Source organism: Triturus cristatus, chromosome 11 (assembly GCF_964204655.1).
Source record: "Triturus cristatus chromosome 11, aTriCri1.1, whole genome shotgun sequence".
In the NCBI taxonomy this organism is placed as follows: Eukaryota; Metazoa; Chordata; class Amphibia; order Caudata; family Salamandridae; genus Triturus; species Triturus cristatus.
Window position 1 is genome coordinate 168731712 of NC_140594.1, and position 21072 is coordinate 168752783.

Below are 21072 nucleotides of genomic sequence, written 5' to 3' on the forward strand. Positions count from 1 at the left end.
TCTATGAGATAGTGTAGGAAAGCAGAATCTGCTTCTTATGATCACCCCCATGTTTTGCTTGATGTGATGCTGTTTTTGACACGTCTGACTGGGATCCTGCTAATCAGGACCCCAGTCTATCTGCTTTCTCCCTAAACTGTTATGTACTTGGGTACACCCAAGATTGGATACTTGGAAACCCTTGTCAGTCCCTAGTATATGGTACCCATGTACCCAGGGCATAGGTACCACAGAGGCCTCCCATGAGCTGAAGCATGTATTATGCCACCCATGAGAGACCATTCAAAATGGAATTACAGGCCTGCCATTGCAGCCTGTGTAAGTTGGTGCATGCACCACTCACTAAAGATATAGGTTTACTATATCTAAGGGTCACTGCACTTAAAACCTATAAGTCACCCCTATAGCAGGCCTTAACAATCCTGAGTGCTTGGTTCTAAGTGAGAGGGTGCCCCTGCGAGTCCATTCTCCCGGGTTGTCAGTGAAGCAGCCATATACTAATATAGAGGAGCATTACGTGACCCCGCGATAACCATCTTGAAATTGGCTGCAACAAACCCCATCATGTTTGGTGTCAAACATGTTGGAATCATACCCCTACACCGTTACCAGTGTGGAGGTATGATTCCACCCACCGGGAGAGCCCTCCGTTGGGCCCTCGTTGTTCTCGGTACCAGCCTTCTTGTCCCGGACAGCAAAAAATGGTTGCTGCCTACCAGAGACACATTTCTGCCCTCCTGCTGCTGAGCCAAGCTCGAGCAGGGGAAGGCAGGACAATAGGCATCCTGTCACAGGGAGGTGTGACCACCCCCAGACAGGATTTAGTGTATTAGGGCTGGGTGGGTGCGCTTGCCATCGCCTGAAAGTCTGGATGAGGAGCACATTTGGTGTCCCTGTGCATAGTCCAGTTCAAACCAGTCCTGGGAGCCATCGGCTCCCGCTCTGGAGCGAAACTGGACAAAGGACATGGGAGTAACCTACCCCCTGTTCAGACCCTCCCCTGGGAGGGTCCCCTGAATCTTACCAACCCTTTCCTTCAGGTACTTAAGGGCTTACCTGGCTGTAGGACATTAGATTTGTCGTGGACAGGATTCAGAACTGAAACCACTGCTCTTCTACCGTCTGGGCACTCTGGACTTCGTTTGGGCCTGACTTCGTCTCCCTTTCAGTCTGCTGCCTCGTCTATGCCTGTGCACCGTACAGGATCCGTGCAGGACCTGTGGAGCATCCAAGACACTTGAAGATAATCTTGCATTCGCAGGCACCCCAACATTGCTGACCGGTCTGCTGATCCCAAGCTCCTGCGGACTCCGAAGGGTTCAACAACACAGGTGGTGGTTATCTACGGTTCCCGAGGTCTGAGCTGCCCTCTCGCCAAGTTTGAGGACAAAATCCCTCGTGGGGGCTGCATTAACCGAACCCCTGTGCACCTCGTACTTTTGCAAGTGCATATGCTTGTTGGCAACTTTGCGACAAGTGCATTGGGCTCTAAGTAGCCCCAACCTCCGGCAACTTCTTGCACCAAGATCTTCAGACACATCGCCTCGTAGGCACTGGGGCCTGCTCGTATTGGTGAGCTGCTCGAGGTCCTCTCGCGACACCTGTGCCTCTGGCCTGTGGGTCCATTTGAGGGTCACCTTTCATTTACTTGGGCTCCACTGATTGCTCTGGGCCTTGCCTCACTCCTCTGCTTGTGGTGAGTCTCCTGGACCTTGCTGGTCCCAACCGTGCACCTCGACTTTCTGCGTGGGTTGCCTTTGCCAAGGCTTGTTGGTGCCACCGCCGGACACCGATCCCCCAGCACTCGACATCCTTTGTGGGACAGCTCGTATCCGGCTCCTGTTCATCCTCAGCATCGCCTGGTCCCCGCAGCTGCAGAGTCAAGGTCACCGTCATCATACCTGAAGCACTCGACATCGGAGGGCATTCGTCTTCCAAGTCTCCTGGTCACTCCAGAGTGACATAGACTCTGTCCCCTCTGCTTTCAGGAACTCTTCACCAAGAATCCACCTTTGGATTCCAACGGACACTTTCTCCTCTTCCAGCAGCGGCACTTTCCTGAAGTCCTTCATTGGGTTCGACGGCAGTTTCCGATGTCACTTCATACCTATGCACCTGGCTCCCCTGGGATAGGTAACTTTGGTACTACGGTATCCACGGGTGGGGCGGCTCTCCAACCTTCAGTCTTCCATGGGGTTTCTTTAGGGGACCCACTGGGAAGGGTCCCTAATCTTTAAAATTCCAACCGCAACTTGCACATAGACTTGTACGGAGCACGCGGTAGTTGTTCACACATTGCACACGCTCTCCGTGGGGTCCCTATCTACCCACCTTGGGTGGTTTCTTGGGGTCCCAGCAATTCTACGCCCTCTCGACATTGTCCTGACTCGAGTCGTGGTTCTTATACCACTTTTTTAGTATATTTTTTGGTCTCCCCTAGGGCCCACTGTGTGCTATTTACTGTGATTTCTTTGTTAAGGTATTGTGTGCTTTGTGTCTATCTCTGTGTAGGAGATACTGTAACGTACTAGATAGTGTTATATAATAAATACATATTTTATAAATACTTTGTGTGGTTCTTTTTCATTTAATCTATGCTATAGGATTGCATTCTGGTAAAACAAGCTGCTTTACACTCCTTAAAGACTAAGCCTGAAGGCTGCTCTCCACAGCTACCACTTGGATAGCTTTCCAAGGTTGTCGGAGACCTCTTAAATCACCATAAGGGTTGTGTGGACTGGTGGAAGGTGCCCACTTACATTAGTGGACATCATACCAGGCCAGCTTCTCACAAAGAGGAATTGCCTTCAGTATGCCATGGCAATGGTTGACCTGCAAGCATAACACATTCTTACTCAATCTCACTTGCATTCACTCATACTCTCTTGTACTCATTAATTCTCACCCTCTCTCGAAGACTCATTTTCCTTCATTTGCACTCAATCATTTTTTCCTCTTACTCACACACTCTAACACTCATTCAGTCTCACATATTCTCACTCATTCACACTCACTCATATTCACTTTTACTGCCACTCATTTATGCTCACCTACACACACTCTTGATCTCATTTGCTAATACCAACTTTGACTCACTCATTCTCACTCAGTTATACTCACTGACCTTCACTTATTCTAACTCAAACTCATTCTCACTCACATTTTCTAAGACTTTCTCACACCCCATCTTACCCATTCATTCTTTCACTTGCAGTCACATTTAGTCTAAGTGACTAATTCTCACTCACTCTGTCTTACTAATACTCACTGGCACTCAACCTCACCAATACACACTACCAGTCACTAGCTCTCACTCTGTTTCAGTCACGCACCCATGCTAACACATGTAAGCAGACACGCATAATCACAGATACGCAAACTCTCTCACATACATAGTTTCACTCGCAAGCACGAACCCAACACACATTTAAAATATTTTTTTACTTACCTGAGGTAATAGATAATAAAAAAAGTGAAGAAAACAAGGGTGCGCAGAGCTTCGATGCCCCTGAGTTCTTGCCACAGATGTATTCACCTTGGAGGCCTGTAGTCACAAAAGCAGTGCCAGGATTAGCAAGAGGAAAGCTAGGGGTCACAGCTGCGACCCCTGGTGACCCCTAAATGGCGATCATGGCTGTCTCTGAGAGCTGTCAAAATATCAATGACTATCCCCTTGCAGGACTACGGCAAGAGCGGTGGAGAGACTCTTTTCGGCTTAGGTTTCAGTTATGTGGAACACGATGATTAAACCACATAATTTAAAATCACACAAACGTGGTAAGCTTAAAAGCTGTACTGATCTTTGGCAGATATTTTGCAGAAAGCCAGGTCTCGTTCAGAAAACTAAAACTAGGCCCTTAATTTGGCTGTAATGTTTGGTAAATGCTTTAAAACAGCCAAACTACAGTCAATAATGTAGCGTCAAACTGTCAGAGCTGCAATCATTTTCGAGTTACCCACATAACTTTGGGAACTTGGATGATATTGCAGTTTTCTGAATAGGATTCAGTTAAACAGAATGAATAAGATATCCACTTATTTGGCAGAAGTGCAAACACTATTCATACCTTTGTCTAGAGAGACCAGTTTTACTCACGCCTATGCATACCTTATGATTGCCGTTTACTAGGCCCAAACTTCAAAGTGAAAAATACACACACACACATATTCCCCATCTTTCTTCCTCTATACGCAGATAGGAGTTAACTGGAGATTATGGTTTAATATTTCTCAGTGAATTGACCTGGTATGAACTCGCTTCTTTCTTGTTAAATAATTTTTATTGAAGGTAAGAAAGCACAGAATTACAAGTGCAAATTAAGTCAATAAGAATATAAAAATAAGCATACAGGCAAATATAAAGTAATAATAAAACATTAAATATGAACTCGCTTCTTTAATGAAGAGCTCTACTTCAGGCTATTTGTCCACTGCTCAGTGGGACATCCTGGGAAGGTGCCAGGACACTTTATTGATAATCATGTGCTTACATACTCCATAACATAACAAACCATACCATACCAAATCATAACATACCATACCAAACCATAACATAAACTATAACCTAGCATAACATAACCATACCATAAAATAACATAACATACCATAAGCACTGGCAGAAGCCTTTGTGATAGGTGGTGGGGAGAGTTGTAAGGCAGGAGAGAGGTCCTCAGCCACAAGGAAGTCCCCAGCCTTGCTGCATCTTGCAACGGGTTCTTGGGAATTTTTTTCATGCCACAAAACTCACCCCAGAACAAAACCTACATCACACTAGAGTAAAATTCGGAGTGGAAGTGTTGGAACAGGTCATTGCTCGGGTACAGAACTACCAATGGCTTTCTAATTTCCGATTAAAAACTCATGTTTAACCTGCGGGCACTTCTGATTCAGGCTTGGATTCAGAAGAAGGAAGGCTTTCTGCAAGACTGCTTGCTTTTGCTTGTTAGAGGAATATTGGCTGCAATCAGTACACGTATGACTTTAATTTGGAACTAGGGAAGCCGACGCCATGGCCGGGAGTCTCTCTGATGGGGGGGCTTGCATCTGAAAGCTTGGGTCCTGTAAAGCTGAGAAGGTACTGAACTCAGAAGAAGCCGCACACCATATAAAACCTGTTCCAAGTAGAACCATCCCTGAAGGGCTGCACTGGGTCTTTGTAAAACTGCCTTCCTCTCTGCCAGTCTTCCAACATGCAGCATCTTCTACATTGACCTGTGGACTCATTTGAAACCTCAGGTGACACCAATCTTTACTTATTGAAGCAGAAAAAGCTACAACTCAAGAAAACCATCCGATAAAGAGGAGTAAAACATCAAATAAATTTTTCATAGACCTTGAGCAAACAGTTTCCTCTATTATTTTAAATAAGTCCTCATATGTAGCTTTCGTCCCCAAAAATTACTTTACACAGTCTCTATTTTCCATATTATATTTATCTTCGTTTCTTTTGGGGAATATCCCTAAGAGCTACTGCATGATCATTATTCTCAACATTCTCCTTGTGCCTTGCTTTCCGTTGGTCTTGCAGAAAGTTAAGATATTCTTGTGCAAGTATCTCAGAGTAGAAAATTTTAAAGTTCCCATTTACTCCAATCTTCAAACGAGCGGGATACAGAAGGTAAGCCTCACAACCTATGTTTTGAAATGGGGTAATGAGCTGCCTCATCCTCCACCTTCTTTCCACAGTGGTGTGGCAAAAGTCAGGACGTGCAAAGAACTCTACGCCGTTGTATTTGCATTTAGCTTGGGGCTTTGCTTTGTTAATTATCTCTTCTCGCAGAAGAAAATTCCCCACGTATAGAAGTATTGCGCGAGGCTTACTCTGCGCTGCTTTCTGGATCAGAGGAAAACGATGCGCCCTTTGTATTTCATGGTCAAGATCCCATGTAGACAACTCTGGGAGGGCACCCTTTAATAAGTCAACAACATACCCCCGAACATCACTTCCTTCTTTCCCTTCCTGTATTCCAATCAGGCGAACATTGTTGCGTCTTTGTCTGTTCTCAAATTCCTCGAGTTTCCATAGCATGTCGGCCGTAGTCTTATCTTGTTCTTTTCTGTCATCCTTCACTTTGACCATATCATCTTCTAATTTCCCGGTTCTAGTCGCTACTTCAGAGACTCTCTCAGCCATCTCCTCATACAACCTGCTGACCTTACGCAAGGAGGATTGTATTTTCCTATTCGCCTGTTTAGCCCTGCGCTTTGCTTTTTGGCTCTCAATGCGAGCCTCACTCTGCATTTGTTTTAATGTTGTGAATAAGACTTCAAAATTAGACATACCACCATCCGCTCCACGGTCCGCAGAGTCCAGAGTTTCACCATTTACAAACTCATCTGCCGGTATTCCAGAATTCTCTGCCATCTTATCCAAATTTAGTTTTTTTACTACTGTTTTCATATTGCCTCTGTGTTCCTTTGACAATCTCTGTTGTCTAGATTTCCCTTTTCGTTTGCTTGACTTCCTTTTTTTGCTCTTAATTTTAATTTTTTCCACAGATCTGATACTGCCCTCAGGATTTGTCTTTGATCTAGAAGAGACGTCTTTTTGCAATGTTTTTTTAACTGAATCCTTATATTCTTTATCAATAGGCTCTATCTCACTACTAATAGGAGTTGAGGAGTTTTCAGAGTCAGTCCCTGATACAGTCTCATTACTTCCCGTGTCAGTATTCACTGTTTCATCATCTGAACTCTCCGTCTCTGACTCCGTGTCTGTCATTAATCCCAGACTTCCATTCATACTTTCCTCATCATCCGCCTCGTCATTACCAGTGAAAAAAACCTCATCACTGTGAGAGGCAGGAAGTACATCAGGTAATTTGCGTGTGCTTGCATCCCTCTTATTAATTGAATCCAAGTTAATATCTTTATCACCCCTTAGCTCTGTTTCAATTAAGTTAGTTGCAGCCTCAGAATTACTTTTTTCCACAACAGTATCCTCCACCAGGCTTTGTTCTGCGCCTGGCCCTTTAACTCCAGATACCACTGGTGCCAAATGAATTGTGGCTTTCTCCTTTAAGAGCTTGGGTCCGCCCACTTCCACAGCAGTAGAAAAGTCTCCGCCTTCTGCTGCCTCTGTAACTTCAGTTAGAGGCTGTACCTCGAGCATGCAGGTACCATCCCCATCTGCTCCTGCCTGTTCAAACGGTTCCCTCTCCACAGCAGGCTGCAACATCCTGCACAGGCTCACCAACGTGGGGACTCTCACTCCCTGTGGCAGATTCGACTGCAAAGTTGTTTGGTCAGTCGTTACTGGTGTTGCTGCGGGCAAAAAAGTCTCAACTATGGTCATCTGGCGGAGTGCAGTTTCCTTTCCAAGTACCTCCCCAGCGGTGAGTTTTGCTTCCTCTCTTCTCCTTACAATAGCTGACACTGAGACAGTCACATTCTTTTTTTTCCCTCCTTCCTCTTTTTCACGTATTTTCTTTAATTTATTTTCCTTTGCCGCTTCTCGCCTTTGCTGCACTTTAGATCGTGCTTTCCCTCTTAAATTAAGCGCTGGGGCCCCGAGGTTATCCATATCCTCCTCCACCTCAGAGTCACGGCTCCAATCGTCTCGGTCACGATTCCTCCTTGAGTAAAGTGCAGGTTTTGTAGCCATAGATTTTGAAGCGACTTTCCAATAGCGACTTCCAGGTAGGGGCGAATGGGAAATCAAAGCTGAACAGTGTTTGTGCAGATATTTCTGCAGAGCCCACTTTTTCTCTTGTGGAAAGTCACATATCAAAAAAAGCAAGCCAGTGAGTTCTCTCAGCATCGCTTTTTATCAGTATCGAGTGCTCTTTTCTCCCAGTAAGAAAGGCAAATTTTCCACAGCAGATTAGATTAAATCAACTTAGCTTGGTAGTAGATCAGTGAATCTGCAAATCTGTAAGTCTGCAATCTAAGCATATGAGCACGTAGTACACCTCATCTTCCCAGTCAGGAGGGTTACAGGGTGCGACCATCCACTACGGCGTCTCGGCGGCCATCTTGCCCCATGTCGGGGTAGAGGTTGAGCACGAATAGGGGTGGTATTTGTTGGACATACACTGAGCACAGTAAGATGAAGGGAAAGTTAGGGGGGTTTACGGGTTTGACATCCAGGAGGCAAAAGTCGGCCAGACATAGGTCCGTTGGACCTATTTGCCTGTAGGGGGGGTGGGACTCTGAGGGTGGGCAGTCTGGGGTGGGGTTGGGGATGGGCAGGGAAATGGACAGGGCACAAAGGTACAAGACACTTAAGAGGATTTGACAAAAGTAATTTGTATCAACTGTATGATATGGGTAGTGACACTGAAGATGTGGAAGACAATATTGAAATTAACAGGGAAGTCTATTTATGCAGTGTGCTAGGCCTAGTATTGTATATCGTTTCTAGAACATTAAATAAAAGCAAGCAGATAGGGTCTGAAGAGAACTGGCTGGGGGAAAAAAAAAAAAATGAAAAATGTCTATTAGATTAGTGACATGGAATGTATGCGGCCTAAATGATGTAACGAAAAGGCAGAAGATAGGAATACGGCTACGGCAAATGAACGTAGATTTTGTGTTTCTTCAGGAGACACATGTAATGAGTACCCATGAGATATATCTTAATCAGCTGGGGTTTCAATTAATAGTTGCTTCTAAACAAGGAGTTAAACAGAGAGGGGTAGCGATTCTATCGAGGGATAAAAATGTAGTAACAAGGAGAAAGTTAAGAGATAATTGGGGGAGATGGGCGATGGTTGAGGTACTATTAGGGGGGGTGTGGACAACATTAGTTGCAGCATATGGTTCTACACAGGACGATCCAGAAATTCTGCAATTTTTGGATTCTGAGTTGGCAGACCGGGCCCCTCGAGTTATTATAGGTGGAGACTTAAATATTGACGGAGCGGAGGGTCTAGGATCAGGCTCAATAAGACAGTATAAGGGGAGGAAAAAAAAGGTCTACAAGGCCCTTACTGATCTTTTAGAAAATAATACATTGCGAGATGTCTGGGGGTCAATCAGATCGAAACAACTCGGTTATACATATTATTCAGCACCGCATCAGATATGCGTTAGGCTGGATTACTTCCTGGTTTCCAATGATTTAATTAGTATAGTGGAAATTGATAGACTTCCTCGGATACTTAGTGACCACAATCCCCTAATCCTAACGATAAAGCAGAGTGGGGGAACAACAATAAGAAGGGAGTGGACATTCGAAAGGGGATTGCTTTTAGATGATGACTATATAAAACATATGTCTAAATGGATTACTGAATTCTTTGAATATAATAGAGGAACTGCTGCAGTTGGCATAGTATGGGATGCCTTTAAGGCAGGAGCACGCGGTGAAACGTGCAGTTATAGCGCCTTCAAGAGGAAAACAGAAAGACTGCGATATAAGGAGAAAGAGGGAAAAGTACTGGAGGCAGAAGAACAACTTAATAACTGTGTAATAAGGGGAGAGCCGACTGAACAATTCGTAATAGAATTACTGAAGGTGAAAAGTGAGGCAGAGGAAGAACTTGCTAATAGAGCCGCAAAGCAATATACAATCAGAAGGGAGAGATGTTACGAGTTCAGTGAGAAAATAGGGCGAGTCCTTGCTATACGAACCAGACAGATAGCGGCGGCAGGGACGATTAAGGAAATAAAGGATGAAAAGGGACAACTACATTCAGATCCAGAAGAAATTCGGGAGGTCTTTAGGAAGTTTTACCAATCTTTATATGATGAGAAAGATCCCAGTAGTATCGATAGAATAAATGAATATCTCCAGAACATTGAGGTAAAAACTATATCCCCTGAAGATGCAGAGGAATTAGAGACCGTATTGGACGAAACTGAGATTAAAGAAGCAATGACTGCTCTACCCTCGGGGAAGGCTGCTGGACCTGATCAGCTACCGATCGAGTTTTATAAAACTTTCTGGGGATGTTTAGGTAATAATTTAACTCAAATGTTTCAAGCTGCACAAAGTGGGGTATCCATTCCCAAATCCTGGAGCGGGGCAGATATAGTATTAATTTAAAAAAAAGAAAAGCCCCCGAATGAACCAGGGTCGTACCGCCCAATAACATTGATGAATAATGACACCAAAATTTATTCAAAGGCACTGGCTGCAAGATTTGCAAGAATTATAAGTAACCTGGTTAGTGATAACCAACATGGGTTTATTCCTGGTAGAGGGACAACTCACCATATTAGAAAAGTTATAACTTTATTTGATGTGGCGGAAGTAGCAGGAGACCCGATGGCAGTTATGCTTTTGGATGCGGAAAAAGCATTTGATCGGGTCTCCTGGCAGTATTTGTGGCAGACCCTAGCTAGAGTTGGGATTAGAGGAGGCTATCTGAAAGCAATTCAGACTCTATATATGGATCCAGGTGCAGCATTAAGGATAAACGGGGGTATAACTGGTCAATTTAAAATCAAGAGAGGAACTCGCCAGGGATGTCCTTTCTCTCCCTTGCTATTTGCCATCTATATGGATCCCTTAATACGGAAGATAGAATTAGCACCAGAGATCACCCCAGTCAATACAGTTCTTGGGCCATGCAAGATATTAGCCTATGCTGACGACGTTGCGGTGATAACACCTTGCCCAACGGAAGCAACTACATTTGTAGAGGCCGAGGCCTTAAGATTTGGACAAGTCTCAGGGTACTCATTGAACGCGTCTAAAACCCAGATTATTAAAAACTCTTTTACACCTTGTGAAGATAGAAGAGTAGTGCCGGCAGGGAAATACCTCGGAATTAATATTATGTCTAACTTAGATAGTTTGGTGGATAATAATATTGCCCCAGTAATCGAAAAGGCAAGAAAAGATTTGGATCGTTATGAGAACTTACATTTATCATTAGTTGGGCGAGTTAATATTATTAAAATGCTGATCTTACCCAAACTGTTGTATCTTTTTAGGGCAATCCCTCTTCTAATTGAAAATAAGTGGTTTAAAATTTGCGAAAGTATGGTAAATCGTTTTATTTGGGCTAGAGGTAAAACCCGGAGGGCATTGAGGTATATGTCCCTTCCCAGGGAGAGAGGGGGGTGGTCACTGCCGGATCTAAAGGTATATTATTGGGCTGCAGCAATACAAGGAATGGTTGGATTAATTGGGGGGGCTGAGATGGATGGATGGGATAAGACAGGCTCGCTGGCTATATATGGTTTAGCTCTGGGTACAAATGCTGAAAATATTTTTTTAAGATTTACTGATGGAAGTTACTTTAAAAGAACACGTTTCAAGATAATTATGGCGGCCTACAGCATATGGAAAGGATTTTCCAAAAAAGTTGGAATAGGGAAATATAGTGTATATACTAGACTCAAAAATAATCCCTCATTACCTAGGGCTGTGTTCTCAGGAATGGTATATGAGGAATGGGAGAGTCAAGGTATAAGAATGATTGGTGATATGTGGGATGATAATGGCATCTTACAATTTATAGATTTGAAAAACAAGTATATGTTAAACACAAATCATTTCTTTAAATACCTTCAAATAAGGAGTTGTATATTAAATAAAAAAGGGGGAGCTCTAGGCTTTGGGAGGAGTATAATGATGGATCTCATACAAAAAGGTAATGACTGTACTATAAAAAGATTTTATTTAGAAATGACAAAGTTAAAAAAGGATGATCTTGACAAATGGATAATTAAATGGTCCTCAGATTTAGATATAGCTAGAGAAAGAGATACTTTCTCTGAATCACTTGAGATGGGATGTAAATTACTATGCTCAGCGTCTCTTCAGGCCCAGCACTACAAGAGCCTGTATCACCTGTATTATACGCCATGGAAAATTGCTCAATGGGGGGCTGTGTCGGGCATCTCGTGTTTTAGATGTGGCAGTATGGAGGCCAATTTGTTACATATTTTCTCTACTTGTCCACACTTAGATAAGATAAAACAAGATATCGGGAATTTTTTCCGGAATGCCTTAGACACAACAATAGAGTTGGACTCAGCAACTATTTTGTTGGGAATATCCCCCAACGGACAAATTAATTGTAAATATTTTCTGTTTGTAGCAATGTCGATTTTTAGACTGCTTGTGGCCTCAACTTGGTTAGATCCAAATCCTCCTACGTATCATCAATGGCTAGGAAAAACTTTGTCAATACAAAAATTGGAAACAGCTATTTACTCTAGGAAAGGGAGAAAGGGTAAAAAGCTGGGTATACAAATCTGGGGTCCTTTGATTCAATGGAAGGCTGGAACTGAATAAGGTATTTTGAGGAATGTATGTATTATGGAATGTTAACATATATTATTTGTATCCGTATATATTATGATAGGATCTGTATGTAGTATGTATATTGTAATATTTCACTTTCCATTTTTTTTTTGAATATGTAGTTGAGTATGTGGCTGCCTTATGAAACTTATTGTGCCTTGTCCATGTAATGGGGGAGGGGGGGGGGGGGAAATAAAATGTGGGGAAAAAATTTATCAATAAAAATATTTAAAAAAAAAAAAAAAGAAACCTCAGGTGACACACATGAAGCAACCCTGAGGAAACCCCTCTGACCGGTTTCATCTTTTCACCGTATATGGCTGGTTGTCCAACACTTCGTTTGACCTTGCCTTGGCTGTCACATTGTGGATTGGCAGTTTAACTCCTCCCGCAGAATACTTTGATGCCTTTGAGCTAGAACATCATTGTTTTCCAGCTGGAGTACCGCCCTGGTGTTCACTTGGCTCGCATCACAGGACTTTGTATCGAATTTAAGTTTTAATGGATACCTTTTCCCAGCAACAGCACTAATTAATCACAACTGCAATGCACCTGCATTTAGATTGCACGTCCTCTCGACGGACAAGGTTTCCTTGTTTAACCCTCTGGCACTAATTAAACTGAGAATTTGTCCAAGTCAAAAGGCGACTACACCACTAACACCAACCTTACAAACAGACCAACCCTCCAACCCTTCCTTGTTAAATGGTACAGTCCACTGCCCCCTAAGACTGGATTGTGATGTTGCACAACAACTTTATACATTTGTGAGTTTTATATAGTGCTTACGTGTTTTCTTTGTGGATGACCCTGATGCGCAAGACTACTTACCTTTTAAAAAATCTGGTCACTTCGACGATTTGGTGCATGTTTGTGTCTAGAGTGAAGTAAAGCAGTAGAACTTATTCAAGTTTGTGCAGCTTTTAGAGGAGAAGTCTTGGAGATGCCCCTTTTCAACACATCACTGTTCAGAACCACGTCTTCTGTTTGGTGCAGTTGTTCCGGCACCGCTGCACCTGTGTGAAGCCAGAGTCCTCTTGGGCAGCAGAAGGTGTTGAGTGCTGATAGAGGGTATAGTGCACAGAATGTCAAACGAGCGCTTCTTCTTCATGGGTTCATTGGACTTCATATTTTTTTTTTTGTCTTTATTGAGTTTTAAATGCAAACACCCAAAAAAAAAAAAAAAGAAGAAGGGCATTTGACAATTGCATTGCATCAGCTGATCACATCTTCCCATCTCATATGGTAATGTCAGCATATGTTAATTAAGCCATCATATATAATAGTGGGACAGCAAGGCCCATAGGTGTGAGACCTATCCATACAGAGTCCCAGACAACGAGAGATCGCCCATCATCCTCTCAAGTTGGTTTTCGTCCAGAACATAGCACGGAGACTTCCTTAATTAAGGGTACCGAGGAGATTAGGACAGTGAGATTAGGACAGTGATGGCTAGAGGTTGTGCCGCTGCTCGAATTCTCCTAGACTTATCGTCCGCATTCAATACTGTTGGCCACAATCTGTTACAATTGCGCCTGAAAAAATTATGTGTTAAAGGTTTGGCACTCTCCTGGCTATCTTCCTTTTTTAACGGAAAGAAGACAAACAGTGACCCTTGATCATTTCATATCGACCCCCTATATTCTGTCTTGTGGGGTTCCCAAGGTCTCGTCGCTTAGCCCATCCCTTTTTAATATCTATGTGTCAGAACTGGCTCCTTTGATCCAGCAATTCGGCTTTAGCTTAACTTCTTATGCTGACCTCACACAGATTGTGGTAGCTGCTTATAGGATCAAGCCCCCCTGCACCTCAGTTTCAAAATTGTATGCTGGAAATTAATAGTTGGATGGGCAAGCACTGTCTTAAGCTCAATTTGGGAAAAAACGACTTAGTGATCTTTGGTAACCTTCAACCTAGATGGGACACCTTATGGTGGCCTATTGAGATGGGAGAGTGACCAAAACCAGCAAAAGCTACAAATCTAGGGGTACTGATTGATAACATATTGTACTAACAGCAAACTAATGCTATTGTTTCTGCTACATTTCATTTGATTAAGAAACTGAAGAAGGTTCTTCCGTACATTCCTATTGATTCTAGGAGGACAGTTGTGACTGCACTTGAGCTATCAAAACTAGACTACTGCAATGGGTTGTTCCAGAATATGCAGAAAACATCTAAAAAAAAGCTGCAGATGGTACAAAATGCAGTTGCAAGATTCCTATTGAATCTGCCTAAACAGGAAGTCCATTTCTAAGGAAATTCGGAAACTCCACTGGCTTCCTGTAGCAAATCGCGTCAAGTTTAGGACGCTATGCTTAGCTTATTTAGCCTTGAATAACATGGGCCCCGTATTCTTAAAAAGTATTTTCTATTGGTATCATCCTGGTAGACAGCTACGCTATACTCACGCTAGGCTCATGATGGTTCCCAGGATGCACACCTCCAGTTGGGGGGGCCAAAGCATTGGTTATGGTACTACAGCCAAATTATGGAATACGCTGCCAATGCATATTAGGTCAGCAAGCTCGCTATCCTCCTTTAGAAAAAGTCTTAAAAACTGGCTGTTCCAGAATTAGATAACGATCCCTTGGGCTTACATTTAGCTTCAGCGCCAAAACACCTCCGGGTATTCGCTCGCTCAATAAGTTCAATGAACAGAACATAAGTGGGTGGATCAGAAGGGGGGAATCAATCAATAGTGCCTTGTGTTAGGGTGTGAAGGTACGTGCGGATGGGGCAGCCAAATATCTTTGGGGCGGGACATGAGGGATTGTAGGTTAGTGTAGTCCTCTGTTATACTCTCACATTGATTCATATTCTCCAGCCATTCTGAAGGGGGGGGGGGTGGTTTGACACTTCCCCAGCGCAGGGCAATCTCCATTTTACCCAGTAGCAGCACCATGGAGACGAGGTGGCACAATGTGCGGGGTACCGTTTGTGTATAGCCCAGCAGGGTGACCAGGTGATCTGGGGGTCATTACTTGTTCGATCATGGCAGATACATGCACGTATACAGCCTCCCAGTAGGCAGCTACCACCGGGCATGTCCAGGTTAAATGTGCCAAATCCGCTCCAGGGTTGTGGCACTTCAGACATCTGTCAGATATGGTATGGTCATATTTAGCAATATCTACTGGGCCAAGGTAGTATCGGTGTATGTATTTGAAGTGCAGCAGCTTATGTCGTTAGTTGATAGAGATGCACTTTATTTGCGCACAGCAGTAGTTCCATATCTGATCCGTGAGTGAAAGCCCCAGCTCCCCCTCCTAAACCCTCTGCACCCGAGCGGTTGTGTCCGGTTTCAGGGCCATGCAGGAATGATAGAGTCTACATGTCATATGCCCTCCATCTGTGGTCTCGACCACCACTGTCAAAGGCGGAAAGTCATCGGGTGGGAGCGGATATGAGGGCAAGAGGGACTGTAGAGTATTTTGGAGTTGTCGAAAAATAAAAAGGTCCAAATAGGGGATGCTCCGCATTGGTGCAGCGTCCGTTAGGTGCTGAACATGGCCATCTGGGAACAGGTCCCCCATGGTAGATAAGGACTGTCGGCTAAGTGTGTTCTTGACCAGTGTGTCCCATATAAGTGGGAGCCATGGATTGTCATGGAGAGGGAGAGCGCTAGTGTAGACAGGTCCCCCGCCTAACATTCGCTCCAGCCTATGCCAAGACCAGCACATTGAAGAAACTGTCTGGACGTCCCAAAGCTCCGGTGGTATGCCCTTGGGTAAAATCTGTGAATGTAGGAGTCTGTCCAAATGGGCGTGCATGGGGCGGATATGTGGAATGCGGGCATCAGGTTGATACCAGTGGTAAGAGTATTGCCATTGAGCGGCTAGGAAATAAAGGCCATAATCTGGAACTCTCAGGCCCCCTCGCTCGTGAGGGAGAGTCAGGGTTGCGCAAACGAACTCGTGGGCGGCCTCCTGCCCATATCAGATGTATAAAGGTACTGCGCAGGGTGTGAAAAAATATCTGTGGTAGTGGAATAGGGATGTTGGTGGAAAAAAATAAAAACTGGGGTAATACAACCATCTTGATAATGGCCACTTGTCCAGACATGGAGAGGGGCAGTCTGATCCACCTGTCCACTTGTGCTGTAAGGGCAGCCATAGCCAGACCATAATGATGCTGTAAAATGTGTTCTGTTTTTCTATGAAGATGGATACCCAGGTACTTAGTGCCGTCCCTGCCCATCAGAGGGGACAGTTAGCAGGTGTTTGTTGGGTGGCATCTGTTCAGGGAAAAAGCTCTGATTTGGTCCAATTAATGCGGAATCTTGAGAGGTTTCTGTATCTCGCTATCTCCTACATGATTGGGGGTAGGTTATCTTTTGGGTGTCTAATGAAGAGCAGAATGTTGTCTGCCTATAGAGGTAGAAGTAGAGGCCCATGTGTAAGTTGTAGCCCGCGGTGTGAGTGTTAGTCCTGCAATGCACAGACTAGTGGGTCCATCTCGATTATGAAGAGGAGGGGGGACAACTGGCACCGCAGTCTGATGCCCCGCAGAATAGGGAATGCATCTGTAAGCGCGCCACTCACACGGGGGCGGGCTGTAGGTTTGGTATACAAGAGCATGATCAATGCGAGGAATGGAGTGAGTGGGTATGCCCAATTTACCAAAGACAGCTCTCGGTAAGGGCCACGCGAGGGAGTCAAGCACCTTCTCGGCATCCAGCATAGCCGCCATTGGACTTTATTTCATGAGTTTCTAATAGAAGGTGGATCTGGACTGTATAAGGTCACCTATTCAAGATGCTGACCTCTCCACTGGGAATACTATGAACTTCACCAAACAAGATGTGGCGGAGTCTCTTCCTCTGAGCTTGGTTCCTGTTTGTGGCGTTTATGAGGCAGCGCTTGGAAAGGATGGATGCGTCTCAACACATTTCGCTCCCATACTTTGTCCCGAATTTTTCTCATCAGATTTGGATCATTCATTATGAATTCTCCCTTTTCTCTTGCTCAGTGTAGCTTACGCTACTTTTGGTCTTATTGTTCCTCTAAGCAGTTTTGATCAACTTCCTTGCAATAATGATAGAGCATACAATGTGGGTGAATATAAAAATGAATTATGAAATGCTTTATGAATTCACAAGCAAAATATCCATTGCCAGTCGTTAAAGCTTTAGGTTTGTCAAAATTATTTTCTTGAATTGGTACTTTGTTGTGATACTTAATTCTCTACATGACTTGCATGGAACAAAATATTCATACCGCAGAACTTGGTTCCTGTAGCCTGTCCCAAGAGTACCTAAGAAAGATCCTTGTTCCACACAACACAATGATGAAAGAGCAAAATCACTGAATTTCACTTCCAAGCATAATGCCACATATCCCTGGCTTCAGCTGCCAATAGACCACTTACACTCTTCCTCCCACACCGCTGCCCACACATTCAGCAACACACTATTGCACTGTTTGGTGACAAACCAGTCTTGGGTTATGCAACTCCTTCCTCATTCACTCTACCCTGCCTCTCCTTTAAAACAAACTCTTTTCTAGCTCTCCTCTCCCCTAAAGTGCTTTGAGGAGACCTCAGGGTGGCATAATATTTTATGAAAATGACTAACATAACATAACCTAATAATAACTTGCTTTTTACATAGCATTGGCAAATGTTTTTATTTTTAGTTTTGAAATACAAGGTGAAGTATCAAAATGTGATGGTACTCTTATTAACCGCTAAAAGATGAATACGTGATTCAGCCCTGCTGAGCTTCACACCTAGGACCTGCAGGTGTAGGAATTGAAGGAAACTCACCTGTTCATCCGACGGAATGTGCAAGCTACTGGCAACCATACAGGTCTCCAAAATATTCTTCATGGGCACAATCCTTTTGAAGGTATTTAGATATCATACACTGTGCTTAACTAGTGACACGCACACTCACCGGCACAATGTCACTAAAACAAATTTATTGAAATCTGAACACTCTTCCATCCTGACCTGTCATCGCCATGCCCCTCCCCATTTTTCCTCCTTTGTTACCTTATCCTTGCCTTGAAGCAGCCTATACGAGCGAATGTGGTGACGTGACATCACACACGTGCCTTCCTATTCCCTCCTTCTGAATTGTGTTTCTGGCTTCCTTCTCGGGCCCTCTCATCAACGGGCATCGTAAGTGAATTAGGAGCAACTCATTTAACAGCATTAAATGAAGTGTTATTTCTACAGAGCACCTGGTACGAAGACTTAAACCTCTGATGCAATATTGTGGCAATGGCATAATTTTCCTATTGTCAACTCATATCTTCTTTTACCAGAAGCCTTCACTGTATCCTCCTCAGTCATATTCTATTGAGTATGCCTAGGATTATCTGAAGATTTAGAATACTTGAAGTTATAGAGTACCTGACATATAGAGTATCAGAAGTTATAGAGTGCCTCAAGTTATAGAATACCCGACGTTAAACAGAGACTGAAAATATAGAGTGCTTGAAGATATAGTGTGCCTGAAGGTATCAAGTGCCTAAGTTATGGAATACATGAAGTTATAGAGTACCTGACGTTATGGTATATCTGAAGTTACAGAGTGCCTGAAGTTATAGAGTACCTGAAGTTTTAGAGAGCCTAAACTTTCAGAGTGCCAGAACATATAGAAAGTTAACAGATATAGAGTACCTGAAGTTCTAGAATGCCTTAAGATGCAAAAAGCCTGATGATAAAGAGTGCTTGAAGATACAGATCGTTTGATGTTATTGAGTTATGGGATATCTGAGGTTATTGAGTACATGAAACTACAGAATGCCTTAAGTTATATAATACTTGAAGTTCCTAAAGGTTTAGTGTGCCTGAAAATATAGAGAACCTGACGTTATAGAGTTCCTGAAGTTATAGAGAGCATGAAGTTATAGAATGTCTGAAGTTATGAAATAGCTATAGTAACAGAGTGTCTGAAGCTATGAAATACCTGCAAATCTAGAGTGCTTGAAGTTATGGAATAGCAAAGTTATAGAGTGCCTGAAGTTATGGAATAGCTAAAGTTATAGAGTACCTGAAGTTATAGCCAGGATATAATGCCTCTGTGTCCTTTTTGTCATCCAATCGACGGAAGCTGTACTTCGGCTTGCAGTGGTAGAACCATTTATCTAAGTTGCAATTCCAATTGATTTCTATGCCCATTACTCCACCCTGAAGATGCAAATTAAATGATTAATAAGGAACATAATTGTTGATCACTTCAGTCAGAAGAGCAAACAGGAAAAAACATTGCATGTCCCTATTCATATATTACAGCAACATGTAACAATGTGCAGATTTTCCGTCACACAACCACATGGGACTATTCTTGGAAAGACATGCTCCCTATTCTGTAATAAAATATGCAGTGTGAGAAATGTTAAACTGATCATCCACATATAATGAGTCTCAGTTCTCAAAGTGCTTTACCTGAATGGCCACATCTGAAAAATTCTCCCCCGCTTCCTGAAAAATGTCGCCTAGTCGAAAAATGGGGCACTGCTGAGATGTGAATCTGGTAAATGTGAAGGATGCATTGAAGTCTGGAGGGATATTTGTCCTGTAGAAGAGTCAAGAATTACATTTAGGTTTTATGCACTGACCATAATCAGCTACAGATTGACCAGCATGGCTACCAAGAGCCATATCTGCATTCTAGGGTGAAGGCTAGTGGACCAACAGGCCTAACACCTGCTTAAAAGACATTTCTGAATTTATTTAAACAATTCCCTGCTTCATAGGGGCTTCATTAAACGTCTTTTCTAAACCTGAGAGTGGTGGTTTTAGCCTGGCTATGAAGGTGGGGTGGAAGAAGAGGTTTATGGAGCGCTACATACGCTTATACAGACTTCCAGCCTCTACGCGGAGGATGCACTAGCCTGCCCAATGCAAAGTCCACAGCAACACACAGGAGCACAGAGATTTCACTTACACTGTATGATCGAGTGCTGGAAAGTGTATGTTGTTCTTGATTAAAACTGTGAAGTTTTCAGCACTGTTCAATACTGCAGGCCTGGAATAAAAATAGAAGATTGCCATAAAACAAGATTCTGGAATCAAAACATTCAGATGCAACCCGGGCCCCGACTCATGTCTGGCTCATCTGGTAACTTGTCTGACAATACTTACCAAAACTATCAGCTGAAACAAAAGTCATCATTTCACAGGCTATAAAACCAGCATAGTACATGCAAATATAATAATCTTAATCTTTATCTTTCAGGGTTTAGAAAATCATTTCTCTCGCAGAATCCAGGATTTTCATGAAGAAGCAAGTCTAGTCCATGTCAGGACCCCTAATGCACTGCCATAGTGCAGGACATGCTGGAAAGTGCCAAACCTAGATGTGGGCACTAGTCTGAGTATACAAAACAAAGTCATCAGACCACGGGAGATGTCTGGAATGCTGGCTCACCAATAATTATTTTCCTCAGTTCAGCAAACTGCATGAAGGCGAGATCTTAAGGGATGGGATTTACCATGCCACCCATGTTAAAAATGCAACAATATGCCACTGAAAAAGTAAAAAAACAACAAATGAATGCACCCTCATTATTAAGATTCCATTACTTCCACATACCTTTACAGAGATACCTATAATTCAGCATTTCTTTACTATGTTAATGTTAATTTTGACTTGTAGAGCGCTTAATACCTGCAGGTCTCTAAGCGCTGCAAGAAGATCAGCGATAGTCCCAGGGAGGGAGTTGTCTCTCAGAGGAGAGTGCTATGCCCAGGCTTCTGTGAATAATAGAGTCTTCAGTTTCTTCCTGAACGGAAGGAGGCCGCTTTCGGAGCGAAGCTGACCAGGCAGCCTGTTCCATAATTGCGGGATGAGGACCGAGAAGGCTCGGCCACCTGTAGTGGTGTAGTTGAACCGTGGACATTTTAGAAGGCCCTCTGTGGAG

At 43.4% G+C, this 21072-nt stretch overlaps 1 protein-coding gene across 3 annotated transcripts in view; it reads right to left on the minus strand.

The window, feature by feature from the left end:
* The window catches only part of LOC146783837 (P2X purinoceptor 7-like), a 580759-nt gene that overhangs the window by 113715 nt on the left and 445972 nt on the right, over positions 1 to 21072 (minus strand). For all 3 annotated transcript variants that reach the window (XM_085635364.1, XM_085635362.1, XM_085635363.1), the window contains 3 exons: positions 20097 to 20177; positions 19595 to 19724; positions 19200 to 19336 (listed from right to left, as the gene is read on the minus strand). In XM_085635364.1, coding sequence (XP_085491490.1) covers positions 19200 to 19336; positions 19595 to 19724; positions 20097 to 20177 — 348 coding nt within the window. The remainder of the gene's footprint in view (positions 1 to 19199; positions 19337 to 19594; positions 19725 to 20096; positions 20178 to 21072) is intronic.